A 17,399-nucleotide genomic window follows, 5' to 3' on the forward strand; every position below is an offset into this window, starting at 1 on the left:
AGCATTGTGCACTGCGGAGAAGCTTGAAGCGCATCCGGATTTTAATCTGTGATTACTTCACTATTTCAAAAAGACTTCGGATGCTTTACATGCAAGTTTGACGCATTCAACACTTTAAGCTCGCTGATTTCTAAAACCTATGCAGTTTCCCTTTAATCCTGGAGAGCTTCCACAGGTATTACTAATAAAATGCCTTTCATGCCTACCCCTCCTACATAACCCCACAATAAGAACTACTTTCAGTGGGAGACAAGAGTGTGGCTTTCTGCATGATTTATTTGCGGCACTGAAGCATTGTAAGAAAGTAAAAGAAATTAAAAACACAGGCTCAATTTTCCTTCGACAAACAACTGCGCCTCGGCAGCGCTCACAGCCAATCACGCAAGATGCATGCACATATTAAAAAAACTGCAAAAGATGTCAGTTCCTTCTTTTGTGCTCCATGGAAGGCAGGTCACTGACTCTGTAAGACCTTCTACGAGTGCTTCCGTCACTTTTTGCACAACTCCTGGATGGCTTTGCACAGTTTCTCGACCGACGAGTTGCTGTTTGGGTCAGCCATCATCTTCACCACCTGGAAAAGACACAGGTGCAGCGTGTTAGGAATAGACAGGCACTCCAAAAGACGGTATCCAGAAAGACAAGAATTCAAAAAGGTGAATGACATATTAATAAGAGAAAATAAAAAAAAAACGCAGAAGAATTTCACAGGAGGGTTACCACTTGTAACAGGCATTTAAGCACTGAGTCCTGCTTGTAGGCTGTGGAGTGAAAAGACAAGTTTAACGCATCTCAGTTGCCACTCTGTGCACTGCTCGGCAGTCTCCAGCTTCCATTCGCAATCCTGTGTCCGCCACAAAGGACAATATAAAAGCCCAATATATCCATGGAATCGCAGCAGTTTCACTGAATGGTTTTACTACTCAAGTGGCTCGATTCATGATGCGACGGGACGTAGATTCTCGCCACATATCAAGCTCGTTTCAGTCCTTGCCTCTTTCAGCCCCTCCTTTCCATTGTCTTAAAGGGACAGTGAGGAGAGCTCTATTAATATTTTTTTTATAGCAAAATCCGATAGTTTGGCATTTCATGGCTTTGTTGCCACTTGGCCGGCAGCAAAAGATGCATTTATTTCCAAGAAATTTGGATTCGAAGTTGAAAAAGTTTTTCCCGCCGCTCTGATTCAAACTTAGGATTCGTCTATGACGACAGAGGACTAAGAGACGTGATACATGACGTGCACATGACGTAACGCAGACTCTGTGATTTCTGGCGGCCAGCAGTGTGGCCCAGCAGCAGCCGAAAAGAAAGCTACTGCCGGCCGCGCGTTGAAGGCATCTATCGGCTATTGCGGGCGTCGTTACCGTTAGCGGAATACCGGGAGCCCGCCTACCACCGGCAAGCAGGCGTTGATTGGTCCAGATGCTACAGGCGCGCGCGTAGCTGCCGGGTATGTGGCGCCATCTGGCGACGTCAAGGAGATTTGCGCATGCATTGGCTGCGCCTCAGTGATTCGTGGCTCCTCGTGTCCTAGAGTTGCTAGAACCATTGGTTCTAGCAACACTGTTTTGTCCTATGACGTCATCACACTTGTACTTGCGAGTTTGGCCTGTGGCGGCGATACCTGTATTTCGGTTCTTGCTCTTTTCTGCGTTACAAGAGCTTTGTTGTCAGTATGAGTGGCGTTTTTGTAATCAGGAGCTGGTATTCTGTCGATACAAGCCAACTTCAATTTCTCCTCAGAGTCCCTTTAATCTCACTCCTTCACAGACTACGCCACTGATGCCATGATATTGGGAAATGAGGCACCGACAGCTCTCGTTGGAAAATGAATGGCTATGCTCATTTTCTCCTTTAAGAATGAAATCAGCAGCCGCCATGTCTGGGACCACAAAACTACTCCAAAGCAGTGTGTTTCGAACAGCCGTGTGAGGCACGGCACGCACACTAACCAGTCCTCCTATTTTGATGTGGCTGTCCTTCTCGAGTCAGAAAACAGAAGCAAAGAAATAAAAGCACCAAGTGAACTTTGATCACCTCGGTACTGAGGCCTGTGCGCAAATGAGCGAGATGCAGCAGTGTGCAGTGTACGTCAAGCTGTTGATGCTACTTTGACATTGTCGGGACCATGGTCAGGAAGTTAACATGCGTTGAAGGCGTGAAACATACCTGCACTATAGCATGGATTCCAGTAGATGGCAAGAATGGTTTATCGTTAATGGAATTTTAGGTCCCAAAGCGACTCAGGCTATGAGGGACGCCATATTGGAGGGCTCCGGAAATTTCGGCCACCTGGAGCTCTTCAACGTGCACTGACATCACACAGTACACGGGCCTCTAGAACTTTGCCTCCATCGAAAGCGACCACTGCACCGGGATTGAACCCGCGTCTTTTGGGTCAGCAGCCGAGCACGATTAACACTGAGCCACCACGACAGTCAAATGGCGAGAATGACAAAACAGCATCATTCAATGCAGGCAAACGTGAGCATATACCTGCTAATGTCAAAATTCGGGACTCAATGAGGCAAAATGAAGTGCATGTGGCCAGGAGTTGTACACTTGACTACTTTAAGAGCGACTTAAACATAAAGACTTCTCTCCTTTCAGAAAACTTGCAGCAGAAAATTTTTGAAGACACTCTGCTTAGTACTCTGCTTAGACACTCTGGCCTGATTAGTAAGTTCACATTAGGTTCAGGCAGAAAACAAGCAAGCAGCTGCTATGCAAACTTATAGAAAAAAAACTGCACAACCATTTTAAACCATCTGTGAGGATTTACAAAAGCAGTTGCAAAAAGGTGCTAGCTTGCAGCAAACATGAACACTACCAAATGTTTCAGCTCGAAAAGTCATCTATGAAAGCCACAGTGAACCAGTGGGGGGTGGGGTTCAAATATGCTCTCCAAAACCGTAACGAATATTCTATGTTCAACCTGATTCATTACTCTCACATGTAATTCCAACAGCCATAGTCAGTCTTAAAACTGCCATTCACCCCAGCAGTGGGGGGACAAGTTTTAAACCTGTGGCTGTTGGAATGGCACTGGCACATTCATTGTTGCATTCTGACGAGTACTACAGTGAACATTCAAATGGCCTGACCAAGCTTTACTTGTTGGCTGGAGACTACAAATGCTTCACATGCTTGCTACCATTCCTCTGCTTCCAATGCACATATCTACTACAAACGTCCCTCCATGCTTGAGTGACAGCCACCCACCTTTCCGTTGTTGAGGTGCACGTGGATGGGGGCCTCCACCGCCTTGCTGTGGACGGGGCTGCCCGAGAGGGACAGAAGGGTCTCCCCCTGGCGGGCCTTGCGCGCTGTCGCCGGCCTCTTGCTGCACTCGCGCACACAGAATACGGCCCCCAGCCACAAGAGACAAGGATTAATAAAGCTGCTGCGGCTAGCTGGCGCCATATCACGAAGCATGCTGCATCTTCAAGTCAAAACACCACAGCAAACAAAAATTTCACAGTGCAGTGGTGCAAACGCCAAATCATGATTTGGAGCAATTCTTCCAAAAAACACACTTAGGAGCAGTTTGGAGAGGCCTTGCTCCATTTATGTACAAAGCCTACCCACTCAAGCAATGAATATTAAAACGGATCAATCGTTGTACTGCGAAAAAAAAAAATTCAATCCTGGATGACATCCAAATGCCCCAAGGAAATTCCTTGTCTCCAGTACCTTGGACTAGTCATTCTCAAACTGCTCGAGTGGATAGGAACCCCCTCTCGTTCACCCACTGCATGGCAAGGGTCTACATGGTTGGTTTATGGTTTATGGGGTTTAACGTCCCAAAGCGACTGAGGCTATGAGAGACGCCGTAGTGGAGGGCTCCGGAAATTTCGACCACCTGGGGTTCTTTAACGTGCACTGACATCACACAGTACACGGGCCTCGAATTTCTCCCCCAAAGAAATTCAGCCGCCGCGGCCGGGATCGAACCCGCGTCTTTCGGGCCAGCAGCCGAGCACCATAGCCACTGAGCCACCGCGGTGGCACAAGGGTCTACATCCATCTCATAAGTTGCGTGCAGCACTATGGAAGGTAGTGACCTCTCAGCCAATCAGGAGAGCGTGTTAAATGTGTTCCTACATGCCTCGCTGTCTGCTTGTCGTAGGCTCGTGCTGTAGGCATGTGCGAATATTCGATAATTTTGAATGTTCTGTCCAACAGTAAAGTTTTCGATATTCAATTCAATCCGAATGTTTGTTTTTCAAAATCTCGAAGTATTAGCCTTGAGTGAATAATGTTTCGGAGTTCTTGCTGCGTGTTTTCGGAGGCACATGGAGATGGGAGACCTTTTCCGTCATGTGACGCGGTGAGGCACTGGCTGCGTGCATCTAGCAGGAGTCATCACTTAAAAGCAATAGCTGCACAACGATGCAATCATATTAAGAGCACAAGTTGGAGATCCGAGACAGGTCTTGCACCCCCCAAATACATCGGCTCTGCAAGCAGGTCGACTCCCCCAATTTCTGACTGCCATTTTTCCAGGACACTGACACAGCTTCAGCGAGTGCGACAAAGCTTCAATCCATTCTCTTTCTCTCTCTTTTTTTTCTGCTAATGGCCCTGAGTGTTAAAAAATTACACGATTTTGCAAATGACTGATGCGACATTCAACCTTTTTTGTGTGCTAGAATTATTCGAAATATCTACTTCGAAATTATTTGAAGAGAATTGCTATTCGCTTTGAATTCGTTTCGAACCAAAAAAAAAAAAAACTATTCGCACATGCCTTGCAGATATGGTTAGAAAAGAGCATAAATCAACATTCTCTACGTACCATAAGTGTATCCACGCTACGTACGCTAAACCCAAGAATTTTGCGGGATGTTGCACCATTTGTCGCATTCGCACATTCAGTTCACCGTATGGAAACAGAGAAGCAACGATAAGCTCAGCCTAGTGGCGCAATGAGGTTTTTAGAAAGGGAACCATTTTTTGCAATAAACCAATGCTTCTCTCTAGGTCTAGAAGAGGCAGAATAGTCATTCTAAATGAGGCAAATTTATCGCTTGCACGTTTTGTTACAGGCGAGACAAGACGAAGCAAAAGCTCGGTGCCAAATTTATGCCCAATGAATGCACTGACAACAGCAGTAGCAACGACGAATTCAGCCCGGAATGAAGGGTCCTGCTTAGAAGGGCAGAGCCCATTTACAAACATTTTAGCACACACAAAAACCACACACGCTGAACTCTGGAAACATCGTGCGTAACGCGAGCATACAGTAAGGCTTGATTTAAAATAGCATTTTACACACGTACACTAAAAAGTACGCCATTCTTTTTAGTGCATGCTATCCTATATGCCCAGTTTCTACTGGCACTGCATTCTGCGGTGACAGAATGTCACCTCAACACTCAATGTAGCTTTGGTAGTGCTGCACGGAATTGCTGAGATGGAGAATAGGATCTTGCATGCATGGCCTCACAGGCAAATCAAAGGGGCGGTCAAACTATGACAAAAACAGCCAGTAGGTTGTCTGCAAATGCAGCTGCCTTTGTCATACTACGTCAATAACAGCTTGCAGATTATCCGTGGCATGTCTCGGACAGAATTTCCTTGAGAGGCAGTCAACAAAGTTCTCCGCCACACCGTCGCAGTCCTGACATTGCCCCGCACATAACAGCACTTCACGACTGCTTCATGGCCATGGAGGAAAAAAAAAGCGACTCAGGAGAGAGCGTCACATCAGCTGGCCTTCGCAAGACAAGCGCTCATGAAGTCATTTCCCACCCCTGGAAGAGATCAAGAAAATATTTTTCTCCCTGTCTCATTTCGCCCCTGAAGCCTGTTTCTACAGATTGTTTGCAAAATGACTGGAGTATAAGCTGAATGAGTGATTTAAGGTAGGTAAATTCTCCAGGACCAGGCATGAAATTCCCCCAGCAGTGTGCAAACGACAATGACTGCAGCTCTTTACATAGCCATGCACAGGGAGCTACATCTCTTATCTTGGGCATAAAATATGCAAGCCACGCTCCACTTACGTTACGCAGTATCTTCACATTCATTACAGCTGTGTGTTCGTTTATTTATGCAGCGTGTCACCTCACGAACAAGTGCGATTCCTGCCCGGGAAACACTGCATAGGAGAGGTTGCCAAGGTGCTTCTGGCTCAGAGCATTCCTCCAAAGCAGCCAATAGCTTACTGGTAGGTATTAGATCCCTCATTGAGTCTGGCATTGTGTTTTTACGGCGAAAGCCTTTAATGCCTCATCACTGTTGACAGAAGGTTGTCAGCAGAAGCTTGTCAGCAGAGGTGTCATGCTTTTGAGGGGTGTCCACTGAGATATGCGAGACAGTTACTGCCTAATTTCCTTTCCTCAAATACAATTTTCATTTTCTTCATTACGGCCCCTCTTTCTTCTTTCACTCCCACTTCCTCCCTTCCTCTACGGTGCAGTTAAGGAGTCCACCAAGATGAGAATTACTGTGCCAGGCGTTCCCTGGACTCCCTGGCAGCGCAACAACGCGCTGTCGCGTTCCACTCCTAAAGGCAAAGCTTAAGCCTCATTAATTAGCCATTAATTAGTACTTAGTCACAAATTATGTGTGACGTCACCAGTGCCACAGAGGCAGTCAAAGTGGTGTGGAAAAGGCTTTCGGCTCTGCGCACTTTAGACAGTCAAAGTGCCCCCTGAATTTTTACAAAAAATTTTCTACCAGCAGCAAGAAAGAACTGTGATAGCACCACTAAGTGCAACACAGTGATTAGTCTCGAATGACGCAAAAAATAAAACAAAGGGAGAAACAAGGACAAAACAGAATAAATAACAGCCATCTCGTTTTTTGACCAATTGGTCTACCAAACTGCTTGCGCTTCAGTGGTGTTCATGCAATAACCGGTAGCCCAACAGCAAGTCAAAAATAGACTGGCAGCAGACTGCTCGCTTTTTTTCACTGCCGCCTAGGCAGTCATATTCCCACTGAGCACTGTTTGCAAGTAGAAGGATGGTTAATGGTTCACGGGGCCTAATGTAGCGGAGGACTCCAGATAATAATTTCAAGCACCCGGGGCTTTTTAACATTCACCGACGTCGCATAGCACATGGGCGACTTCTGCTTCTCGCCTCGAGACATCTGAACCATGCTCTGAGGGAGAGGGAGAGAAAGAAGTGATAGCGTCTTTTTGAAGCGAAAACTTCACTACAGGACTTCGGGCTTCAATCGCGGACCGTGCAAATTTGACCTTCAGCTGAGTCAGAGGTCAAACCATGAAAAAAGATAAAGAAATTGAATCAATATTGTCACAACCAGAGGCAATATGCATGACTGCGAGTCAAACCCGCGGCTGCGTGAAGAGATGTCCTTCAAGGGTCACTCAGCAAGACCACTAGGCTATCGCCGCAGCCAGCACGCCTCGTGTTAAACGACACCACACTCTCGCGCTGTGCATTGAAGAGCATCGTCTGCATGAACTTCCATCTGCTCTGTCCCACGGCACTGCCTGCTCACTGTCGTCTTCTACGCAGCACATATCCGTGCTTTCGCTCCGACTCGCATGTAGTAAACGTTCTCCGACGCCTTTTTTGGCAGACAGAGGGAGGCGCTCACCGGATGTCAAACTTGGGTGTCACCACGGGCATCTTGCCAGTCATGTGGCGCGTCATGGTGGGTGTGTGCATGCTTGCCTTGCGCATCATCTTCCGCGGCTTTGAACTGGCCGGCTCCTCCGCGGCTTTCTTCTTGCCCCTCGCCAATGAGCCACGCTGGCTTGGTGCCTGCACAACAGGACGTGCGGTTCGACTGGTGAATCGTTATACCAGCTGAGCTGGATCACTCTGGCTGATAGACAGCACACGTACAATGCGGACAAAGACACAGGGCTGAACTCAACTCACGACTAGGATTTAATAAGAAAGAAATGGGATGAATACACCTGGTCACACGTCACAAGGAAAAAAAAAAAAGCTTAGAGATACAGTAGTAAGGTGGAAAGTTGGGCGAGTTGAATCTTATCCATGATGAAGTTAGCGCCAAAAACGAGGACCAAGGTAGGAGAAGAGACAACACAAGCGCTCGTGTTGTGCCTTCTCTCCTACTTTGGTCCTCGTTTTTGGCACTAACTTCATCGTGAAGTAGGAGATACAGGGTCTAATACATGTAGCTGTCAAGAAAAGTGCAGACTTTCACGAGTAGCAACAAAAATGGCTTGCCAACACACACGGTCGAATTTCTCAATGAGATGCGCTCACCAGTGTTCATGGGTCTGCTGACACAGGCGAGAGAACAGGACGATGGTGAAACAAATTTGAATGGAAACTTCTCTCAACCAAGTTTTTACTTGCTGCTGGCAAGTCCTCATGCTAGGGCTGCAGCAGCAAGTGCCTGTATCATGCTGTCGCATACAACCAAAGGACTGCACCAAAGAACAGTTTTGCAGCGATTAGAAAACAATAATACACACACAGGCGACATGATGCATTCAAAATGAAGCCTCCCAATGCAAGGAACACTAGACAGAGGATCAGCTTTCTTAAAAATTTCATACAAAGTCCCATAGGTATCTCTTCATAATGCTAGGCTCAAGGGTAAAAATCTCTCCGCAAAACAGAAAAGCACCACTAGACCAAGTATTTGGACAGAGTAACAATTACATCCTCCATTGCAGCCAAGTATGCGGATACAATGATAAACTCATTTGCTTGAAACTACTGAGGCTACATTGAGAAGCAACTAAAAAGAACCAGAAAATAACTTTCCTTACCTTAATCACTACTCAGAAAAGAAAAAGGCACTAACCTCAAAGCAAAAAGGTGGCAGCAAAGTTTAGCCCCAATAACTATCAAGAGTTCTTGCCATAGCACTCCGTTTATTGTTTTTTGCTTTTAAGACAAGCTCCACATGAGTTTGCTTTGCTGGACACCAAGCAAACACCATTACAACAAACGCCAACTGAACGGAAATTCTGCCAATGCACAGTATTTGATTCCCTGCCAACAAACCACATGATATAAAGCAATATAACTATCCACCACCCCATAGCAATGCCAAAGCAGCGAAAAAAAAAGGGGATAGAAAATATTATTGATGTGTCAATAAGCACCCGAAATGGTGTGCACCTGGGCTCGGCTGACTTATGAGGGCTAGCGCGAAGCTCAGAAAAGCAAAACCGAAACTATGTGGTCTGACTGTTCTTGGAGACTGAGACGTCCATTCATTGTCAAGCCTGTCGGTGCACGCATGTGTGAGGTGTGCGAGTGGCTCTGCAGCACTGAATTCAAGTTTAAGTCAGACTATTTGGCCAATCATTTGCCGTGCCAGTCATACCTGGACATGGCGTCCCTTTAGGAGTCTACTTGAATTAATCTGACCCGCAATGTCCGAATTGGAGAGCGCTAGACGCCGTAGATTTAAGTGCGTATCGGCTGGGACAGCACCAGCAGTTTGAATCGTGGATTTTCGAATCAACAGGGTTCAAATTAACGAGCTTTTACTGTAACTCCGATTTCATGACGTCTAGCTTTCGCTTCGAAGAAATTTTTTGTGGGTCCCATGAATTTTGTTGTAGAGAGATTCAACTACACAAACTAAACCACATCCACTGGCAACTAATATGTATATTGCAATGCAATGTTCACAAACAGGTGCACACGCGTAACATCAGTTTATCTTTAGGGATTTATCTAAAAGCTAAGTAAATGTCGTTGCCAGCAAACACCATTGCAAGTCGGAAGCAGCAAAGCCACTGCACTCACCCGTTTTGCCTTTGCACTGGCAGCCAGTTTCTTCAGGCTGTGAAAAAAAAAAAAAAAACAGGAAAAATCAGGATGCGCACGAGTTAAGTCTAACCTCCCCAGTGTTGCTGACCCATTCTGACCTGCAGAGCAGCAACCCCACATTCCAGCAACGCGCAACTTAAAATTTTTAACAAGCAAGTTTGTTTATTTATTTATTTATTTATACACACTGCGGTCTTTGTCCAAGACCTTAGCAGGGTGGGTACATGTACATAATTTCACATACACAAAGGCAAAACAATATCAGTGCATTATTTCACGTGCTCTTCAAAAGATGTTAACGATTTCTGCGTGACTGCATCGTTAGTGAAGTTATTCCAATCAATTATAGCTCGTGGGAAGTAAGAGTACTGAAAAAAATTAATTCTTGAGTTTAGGGGCAATGTAGTTCTGTCATGTCGTTGTCCTGTTTTATAACCTATCGAAAAAGTAAAGGTACCAGAGGTGTTAATATTGTAATGTCCTGCTAGTAATTGAAAAAAAAAAGAATTTTAATCTACATATGCGATCTCATGTGCAGTTTATGTTCATGTATTTAACTTTTCTGCTCTGCAAGACCTTTACAGAGCACAGTCAAGGCCCAAGCCGAACCTTTAAGCCACGAAGACTGTCCCAGTGTGTGGCCTGGACAAGCAAACCAAACCAAATTGAACCAAAGGCCCAGCAGTAACACCACTGCACATCATCGTTTTCAAACAAGCTCTATCATGGAGCACATCTAAGTTCAAGGCTTCCAAAAGTGCTCCAGCATACTATTAGTATATCTAACTGAGTCTTTGATAAACTTGCACCACACTTGCCCCACAACCAGTGCAGTATCAGCACAATTTATCGAAGATAGAACTGCACGCCAGTGTCATTTATTGAAGACGCTATAAGACACCAATATTTCAATGAGGTGTGGTTGAACAACCTGTCAGCAGGATCCTCTCGATAGTCAAAAGAACATTTATGTAATCAATTTACAAGTACTACTATAAAGAAATTTTTTTTTTTCACTGACTTTTGTGGTGTCCAAATTTTGAGATATTGAACATCACTCCCCTACTTTTGAGCCACCAATCTGGCAATCATTTTCTACTAACATCTACTGCAAGAGAGTCTGGGAGAGAGACTGGCTCTATTGGCATCTAGATGGATAATGCCACATACTACATGTTCCATTGTTTCAATGGATTAACCACACACTGCATGTGTGTCATATCTTTGGCTCAATTTCATTTTGTAGCTTCGCACCCCGCTCTTGCTTCAGACAGCAGGGCGCTATCTCTTCAGTTATCACAGATTGATACCATCCAGATTCTCCTTTTCCCGTTATCTTTGCAGGTCTAGAGTGCTTTTTTTTTCCATCAAATTAATCCTGTTCTTACCAACCACGTTTCTGGCCTGTCTTTTAAAGCTCTTTACTTTCCAGTCCTGGTTCCCAACAAACTGGTTTGTATAACAGGTCGGACAGATAATTATTAGCCTCCCCTTGGTATTGGGTTGGTGAAAAGTGTCACCTAGCCATTAATTTCCAGCATGCTAAATATCTCCGGATTAACTGCCAATTTTCTTCCCATTACTAAACTACTCTCTTCACATCCTCCACCTATTCTCTAGTCTTCTCTTAGACTTCTCTAGTTTTTGAAAATTGAGCATGTCCTGGCTATTCTATAATCCTAGTGCTTCGCGGATTCCTGGGAAGCATCATGCAATGAGGGTTGGAGGGTCTTGTACCGGATAAGAATATGTTCTATCATTCCCCTGTCTTGCATGCATCAACAGCAAACGTGATCCATGGTGTTTTGCCTGTAACACTTAGACCTCCAGCACTCAGCCCTAGCTTCGAAAAGTGAACCACTGCCTTTGGAATTGTCAAAGGAGTTTTCCCCTTTTAATCTTAGATTTAGCCGTCCTACAGAACTCCAACGTCGGCTTATCCAGCACTTTCTTTGCCAGCAAGTATTTTTTGAGTATCGTACTTTGTTTCACGGTTGTCTCACGAGCGGTTTCTTCCCTTTGACATTTGTGTTTATCAGCAATGGTTAAACAGCACCACCCAGGAGCAAATAGGAGAAATTCCACGAGAACGGATATGAACACAAATGTGCTCATCCCCATCGGTTCCGTAGTGCAAAGGTTTGGTTTACTGGGGTTTAACGTCCCGAAGCAACTCAGGCTATGAGGGTCGGCGTAGTGAAGGGCTCCGGAAATTTCGACCACCTCGGGTTCTTCAACGTGCCCTGACATCGCACAGTGCACGGGTCTCTAGAATTTCGCCTTCATTGAAATTCAGCCGCCGCGGTCATGATCAAACCCGCGTCTTTCGGGTCAGCAGCCAAGCGCCGTAACCACTGAGCCACCACGGCGGGTCGTAGTGCAAAGGAATAGTACATACTATGCTTTTGAATGCATAATATAGCAGTTTGAATCCCCTTGAAGAAAATTATTTTTCCCGCCTATTTTTTTTTTTCTATTACATCCAGAATTAGCAGCGCAACAAAAATTCCTCACTTCCGAGTGCATTACATTTAGGTTAGATTTTGAGATCCCATCACGACCCTCTCATTCCAATGCAGAGTAGGAGGCCAGATAACAATCTCTTTGGCTGACCTCTTTGCCTTCGTTTCATTAAATTTATCTCTATCTTAGGATGCTTCTGAGCCAAAATCGTCGTTTAAAATGCTGAAACAGCTAGGAGGCAAGTTAAGCAGCAAGACTGGAAGCTGGGGCCCTACACCCTTGCGAGAACGTGACAGACCCAAGCCACTGATTGCGACGATGCTCTGAACATGTCTTGCCTCGTCCACAAGAATACAGCTTTCTCCTGCACAATATGACGACGCCTCCGTAGGGCGGCGCTACAGGCACCAGTGTGCAGGGCCCTCAGTGCACGAATCCGCATATTAACGTGAAAGCCTTTAATTAATGCCTCATTGTTGTCGACAGAAGGTTGTCAGCAGAGGTGTCACGCTTTTTCTAGTCTGAACAGAAAATAAACCTTTGCGCACAATGGGATTCGAACCACCATCCTTCCGTATCACAGCCGAGCGTGCTAATGGCTACGCTACTTCCTGCCAATGGATATATAGCTCTCCTTGTCTAGGACGCTGGAGAGTGTTTGCAGAAAGGCGCCGAATCAGACGGACGCCTCCCAGACGTCCTCCAGTGTCTCCAGCATTTAGGATTCTCAAACAATTGTGTACTTAACATCTTAACCACACATCAGTGACACAAGCAGCAACACCACTGTGCGATGTCAGTGCACGTAAAAGAACCCCAGGTGGTCGAAATTTCAGGAGCCCTCCACTACTACGGCGTCTCTCATAGCCTTAGTCGCTTTGGGACGTTAAACCCCATAAACCAAACCAAACCAACCACACTTAAGGCTTTCCCCTCACCGCACTTTACGTCAACTAAGTGCCCCCTGAATTTTTCGATGGGGCAGGCAGACGTGGAAGCCGGATAGCTCCTTTGAGTTTGACATATGTGTGTGCAACAGTCTGCACGAAGAGGAAACCCGTTTCGTCCATGCGACCATGCCTTCCGCGGCATGCTTGCAACAACTTTGCTACTTTTCTGATTTTCTCTTTCAGTGGTGCTTCGGTGGCTTGGGTGCTCGGCTGCTGACACCAAGATCGTGGAATCGAATCCAGACACACTTCAATTTAGGCGGAGCGCGAAAAAGGGTCCCACAATGTTTATGTGCGTTAACGATTCACAGAGTTAAAGCTAATCACCTGCCCTCCAATATCACACCACAGTCCACATGTAGCTACAGGACGCTAACCTGATGCAACATTACCACGCCACAGTTTTGCCGCGTGTAGGTGCAGTACCACTACAACCACTGCACGCTACTGCACGAGTACAACACCATGCTAGTTTACAGGTGAAATGGCACCTGTCAACTTTGCCTTCATAGTTGTATGCAGTGCCATTTACCATGGCGCCGGCCGAGTAAGTGCGCATTTTAGAAGGCATTCCCGCACGCTTGCCTGGCCCCACAGGCGACTGAGCATCTCCTTACTTATCACTATTATATTGCACAACAAACCTTACTACCCTCGCATGCTTGGGTACCTTCGCAGAAATTTCCCACATTCATTTAGTTCAATAAAATTATTACTTTTTAAAACATTGGTATGGTCCAAGTTAGAATATGCTTCATCTGTCTGGAGCCCTGGCATCGATTCACTCGTTTCAGATTTGGAAGCTGTGCAGAACCGCGCATGTCATTTCATTCTTTCTAATTATCACCGAACAAGCAGTGTAACTGTCATGAAATCAAGTTTGTCCCTACCACTTCTTTCGCACCGCAGATCAATAGCCTCATTATGTCTTTTTCACAAAATTTACCACAACAGCTTTCTCAATCGTAAGTTACTGTCAGGACTATGTTACATATCAGCACGCGTTGATCACCGTCATAACGTTGGAATCCCATCTTGTCACACCAAATGTTTTAATGACTCATTCATACCCCGAACTTGCGTGAGCTGGAATCACCTTCCCCACGACATCGCAGGTATTTCTGATAATACTGCATTTCGTAAAGTCCTTAATGTTTCTTTCTCAGTATGTGTCGTTTATTACTGCATAAAAATTGCCTTTCACTGTCTACACACTGTTTTGATATATCCCCATTGCATTTATAATCTCATTGTCTTCCTGTGTTTTCACTTTGTCATGTATTCCTGGTTTATTTTGGTTTTCTCACCTTGTTGTTGCTGTTTAGGCTGAAATTTTTATGTATCCCCACTCCCCTCTGTAATGCCTTCGGGCCCTGAGGGTACAAGAAATACATAAATAAACAAATCTACCCACGTTAAAAGAGTTCTGTGAGCACACACTTTCCGTCAAGAACACAAACACGGCTGTAAGCACGAACATCATGAGCGGGAAGCCCACGACACAAGCAATGTACCTCCCTGCTTTTCAGCAACTTCAGCACCGCTTCGGTCATCGCTGAAAATTCCAAATGACGAGCATCACTGGCGCACGCTGTAGACATTGGGCCTATGCCCGTGCAGAAACTAGCTGAACGGGAGCGAGCAGAATGCGAACACGGTCAGTCCAAGTGTCGCCGCGACATCATGCCCGCTCAACGTTGCGGAATTCTGCACAGTTGATCAAACTCACCGTGGTTGCAGGGAGGCCGATGATGTGCTCTCCGCGGAAGCCTCGGTGCCATTCGAGGTGGCGCTGAAGGCAGACAGGGCAGTGTTGTCTGGCAAAGGGAGTACGACTGTGGAAGATGCGCAGATTTAGCATTGTTTACTACGAGCCTTCCCTGAAGAAGTATTAATTATACTATTCCTAATTAGTAGAACCCCGCTGTTACGTTCCTCACTGCTGCGTTTTCCCCGCTGTTATGTCGTTTTCTTCGGGTCCCGGCATAGCTTCCATAGGATCCAATGTATTGGGAACCCCGCTGTTACGTCGTAGCCGAGGAAACGATCCCGCATGATACGTGACAACCGGGCTCCCCGAACCCGCCCGGGCAATGCGCGCCAACCGCCATTTTGATTTTTGACGAGTCTTGGCCAGGCTTGGCTACGGAACAGGCTGCAAGAAGCCGCACGCGAGTTGGAGAGGCCGCCACTAGATGGCTATCTGCCTCGCGAACTCCGAATGCCGCGATCATTATCGTGGGCAGGGTTGCCAGGTTTGGCTACTTTGCGCCAAATTGGCTACTTTTGGGAGCTGTTGGCGACGAAAATTTGAGCTTGGCTGCTTGGCTACTTTCTGGCTACTTTTTAAGTGCTATTTATGAACACCATTATCCTGTTGTACCTACCTTGTTGTCGATAAATGGGGAACAATTTAGTGGGGTTAGGACAAATGCGAATTATTTGTGCTAGCATTTCGGTTTTCACTTCGGTTTCGGTTCGAGGCTCGGTTTTCCGCGTCAAGCAGGCTTCAGGCAAAGATCAGCGACTTAATCGGACTTGAGCTGCGTGCGCCTTAAGGGTATAGACCTTATGCGAAATGCACTGCCATCTAGCGGTCGCCGCGCGCGATCCGCCATGTTGGAGGATAGCCGCCGGATTCACAGCACGTAATGGTACACGCTCGTCGCGCGCGCTCGAGTTTCACCGTCCTCAGTATGCCCACATATTGCTTAGTGTCTTGCTGTGCGCAGAAGAGTCACACAGACGCCCAGGGAAAAAAGGCAAGAGCACTTGATTTGAGCGCATTTCTATTTTTGGACTGTGATCCCCGACATCGGCGACATAAATGTTGCAGTACCGTCGCTACATGTCGAGACTTCGCGAAACGCATTTCGTTATCGCTATGTAGCAAATGAAATTAGAAATAAGCTTTGTAGGCACGAAGAAAATATCACACAAAAGTAGTTTTTCTCCTGCAATTGCCCGTGAACTGCTGCGATTACCGGCCTCGCAAGACAGTAATCGTGATCAGCTGTTCAGTGGTACGGGTTGCGCTTTGTGAGAACCGTGGCTCGTAGCGTTATCCGCCGCAGCGGTTACACGCGTTAGTTTTAAGTGTGAATATTTGTTTCGACGGAAACACCAGCAAGTATCAAGTGCCCGCGGCACGGAACGTTTGTGTACTGCAAGTCAGTCAATCGTTTCTGTTCGACCAGGGAAAGGTGCCTATTTTGTGGAGCGACGGCTTGATTGCATGTAGCGATTTCACTTAACCGACCGGTTTCCACGAAACCGTGTGTTGTGTAAAAAAAAATAAAGGACCGTAAAGGAAGCCGCTCAAGCGGTACCATAGTTCCAACTAGTAGCGGGAATGCATAACGCATGTAGAATCCTCCAAAAATCTCAGTACACAACTGCTTGCTCGTCGTGGTAAAGCCACAGACACTGCTGCATTCACGCGCTACGTGTTTTTAACGGCGATAGTCCAAGAATGGTGAACAGCTGTGTAGTGGGGTCGTGCGAGGACCTAGGGGTCTATGTGCCCGGTAATAATAATAACTTGTTTTCTTTCTCTGTCTAGGGCACTAGGGCAAACTAGGGGCTCTGGGCGCTAGAGCACTAGGGCAAACAAACAAATGATGTATGAACTTTTCAAGGAAAATGAAAAGCGTCGCATGTTGACAGGCCACTTTTTTCGACACTGCCAACATGAGCGTGAAGTTTACTATCGTTTGCTTTCGGTGTCGACGCAACACACAGAAAACGCTACCACAACAGCAGCAATTCAAGCGGCATGCCCGTTCGCAAAAAGTATCCAATCAAATAAAAACTGACTCAAACTAGACTGAAATGCGCAAATTTTTAGCCGTAAACGAAAATTACACTTGCTTCGTACATTTCTTGGTGTTCAGCGTCGGCAAACTGACGTAAGACTCCGTGAAAAACTTGTATCTCCGTACCCGGTGGCGTTCGGAAAGTGTTTTGGACGCGTAGTAAGTGTCTGCGAAGTCGCTTGGAAACTTCGGCAGCAGAAACAGGTCGACTGACCATTCAGTCATGTTTACAGGCTCAAGTGACAGGAAATAAGATTTTCGAGCCAGCACAGCAGTAAGGAAGCTAACGCAGGGCACGCCTAAATCCAGAGAGCAGAGGCGGAACGAGCTTCAGTCATCCTCCAACATGGCGGATTTCCGCTGGTTCTTCTTTTCTCCGATAGATGGCAGCAATTTTGCATAAGGTAGGTTGGTTTATTGGGGTTTAA

The 17,399-nt window shown here is 46.2% G+C and overlaps 1 protein-coding gene across 5 annotated transcripts in view; it reads right to left on the reverse strand.

The window, feature by feature from the left end:
• Positions 1 to 256: 256 nt before the first annotated feature.
• LOC149360694 (uncharacterized) overlaps positions 257 to 17,399 on the reverse strand; it is a 93,103-nt gene continuing 75,960 nt past the window's right edge. For all 5 annotated transcript variants that reach the window (XM_089572469.1, XM_089572468.1, XM_089572471.1 and 2 more), the window contains exons 5-9: positions 14,886 to 14,991; positions 9,720 to 9,756; positions 7,576 to 7,742; positions 3,223 to 3,343; positions 257 to 574 (exon numbers count right to left, since the gene is read on the reverse strand). In XM_089572469.1, the coding sequence (XP_089428595.1) occupies positions 491 to 574; positions 3,223 to 3,343; positions 7,576 to 7,742; positions 9,720 to 9,756; positions 14,886 to 14,991 (515 nt within the window). In that variant the 3' untranslated portion in view covers positions 257 to 490. The remainder of the gene's footprint in view (positions 575 to 3,222; positions 3,344 to 7,575; positions 7,743 to 9,719; positions 9,757 to 14,885; positions 14,992 to 17,399) is intronic.

The sequence above is a fragment of the Amblyomma mixtum genome, chromosome 2 (assembly GCF_055824585.1).
Source record: "Amblyomma mixtum isolate Tamu chromosome 2, ASM5582458v1, whole genome shotgun sequence".
Classification (NCBI taxonomy): Eukaryota; Metazoa; Arthropoda; class Arachnida; order Ixodida; family Ixodidae; genus Amblyomma; species Amblyomma mixtum.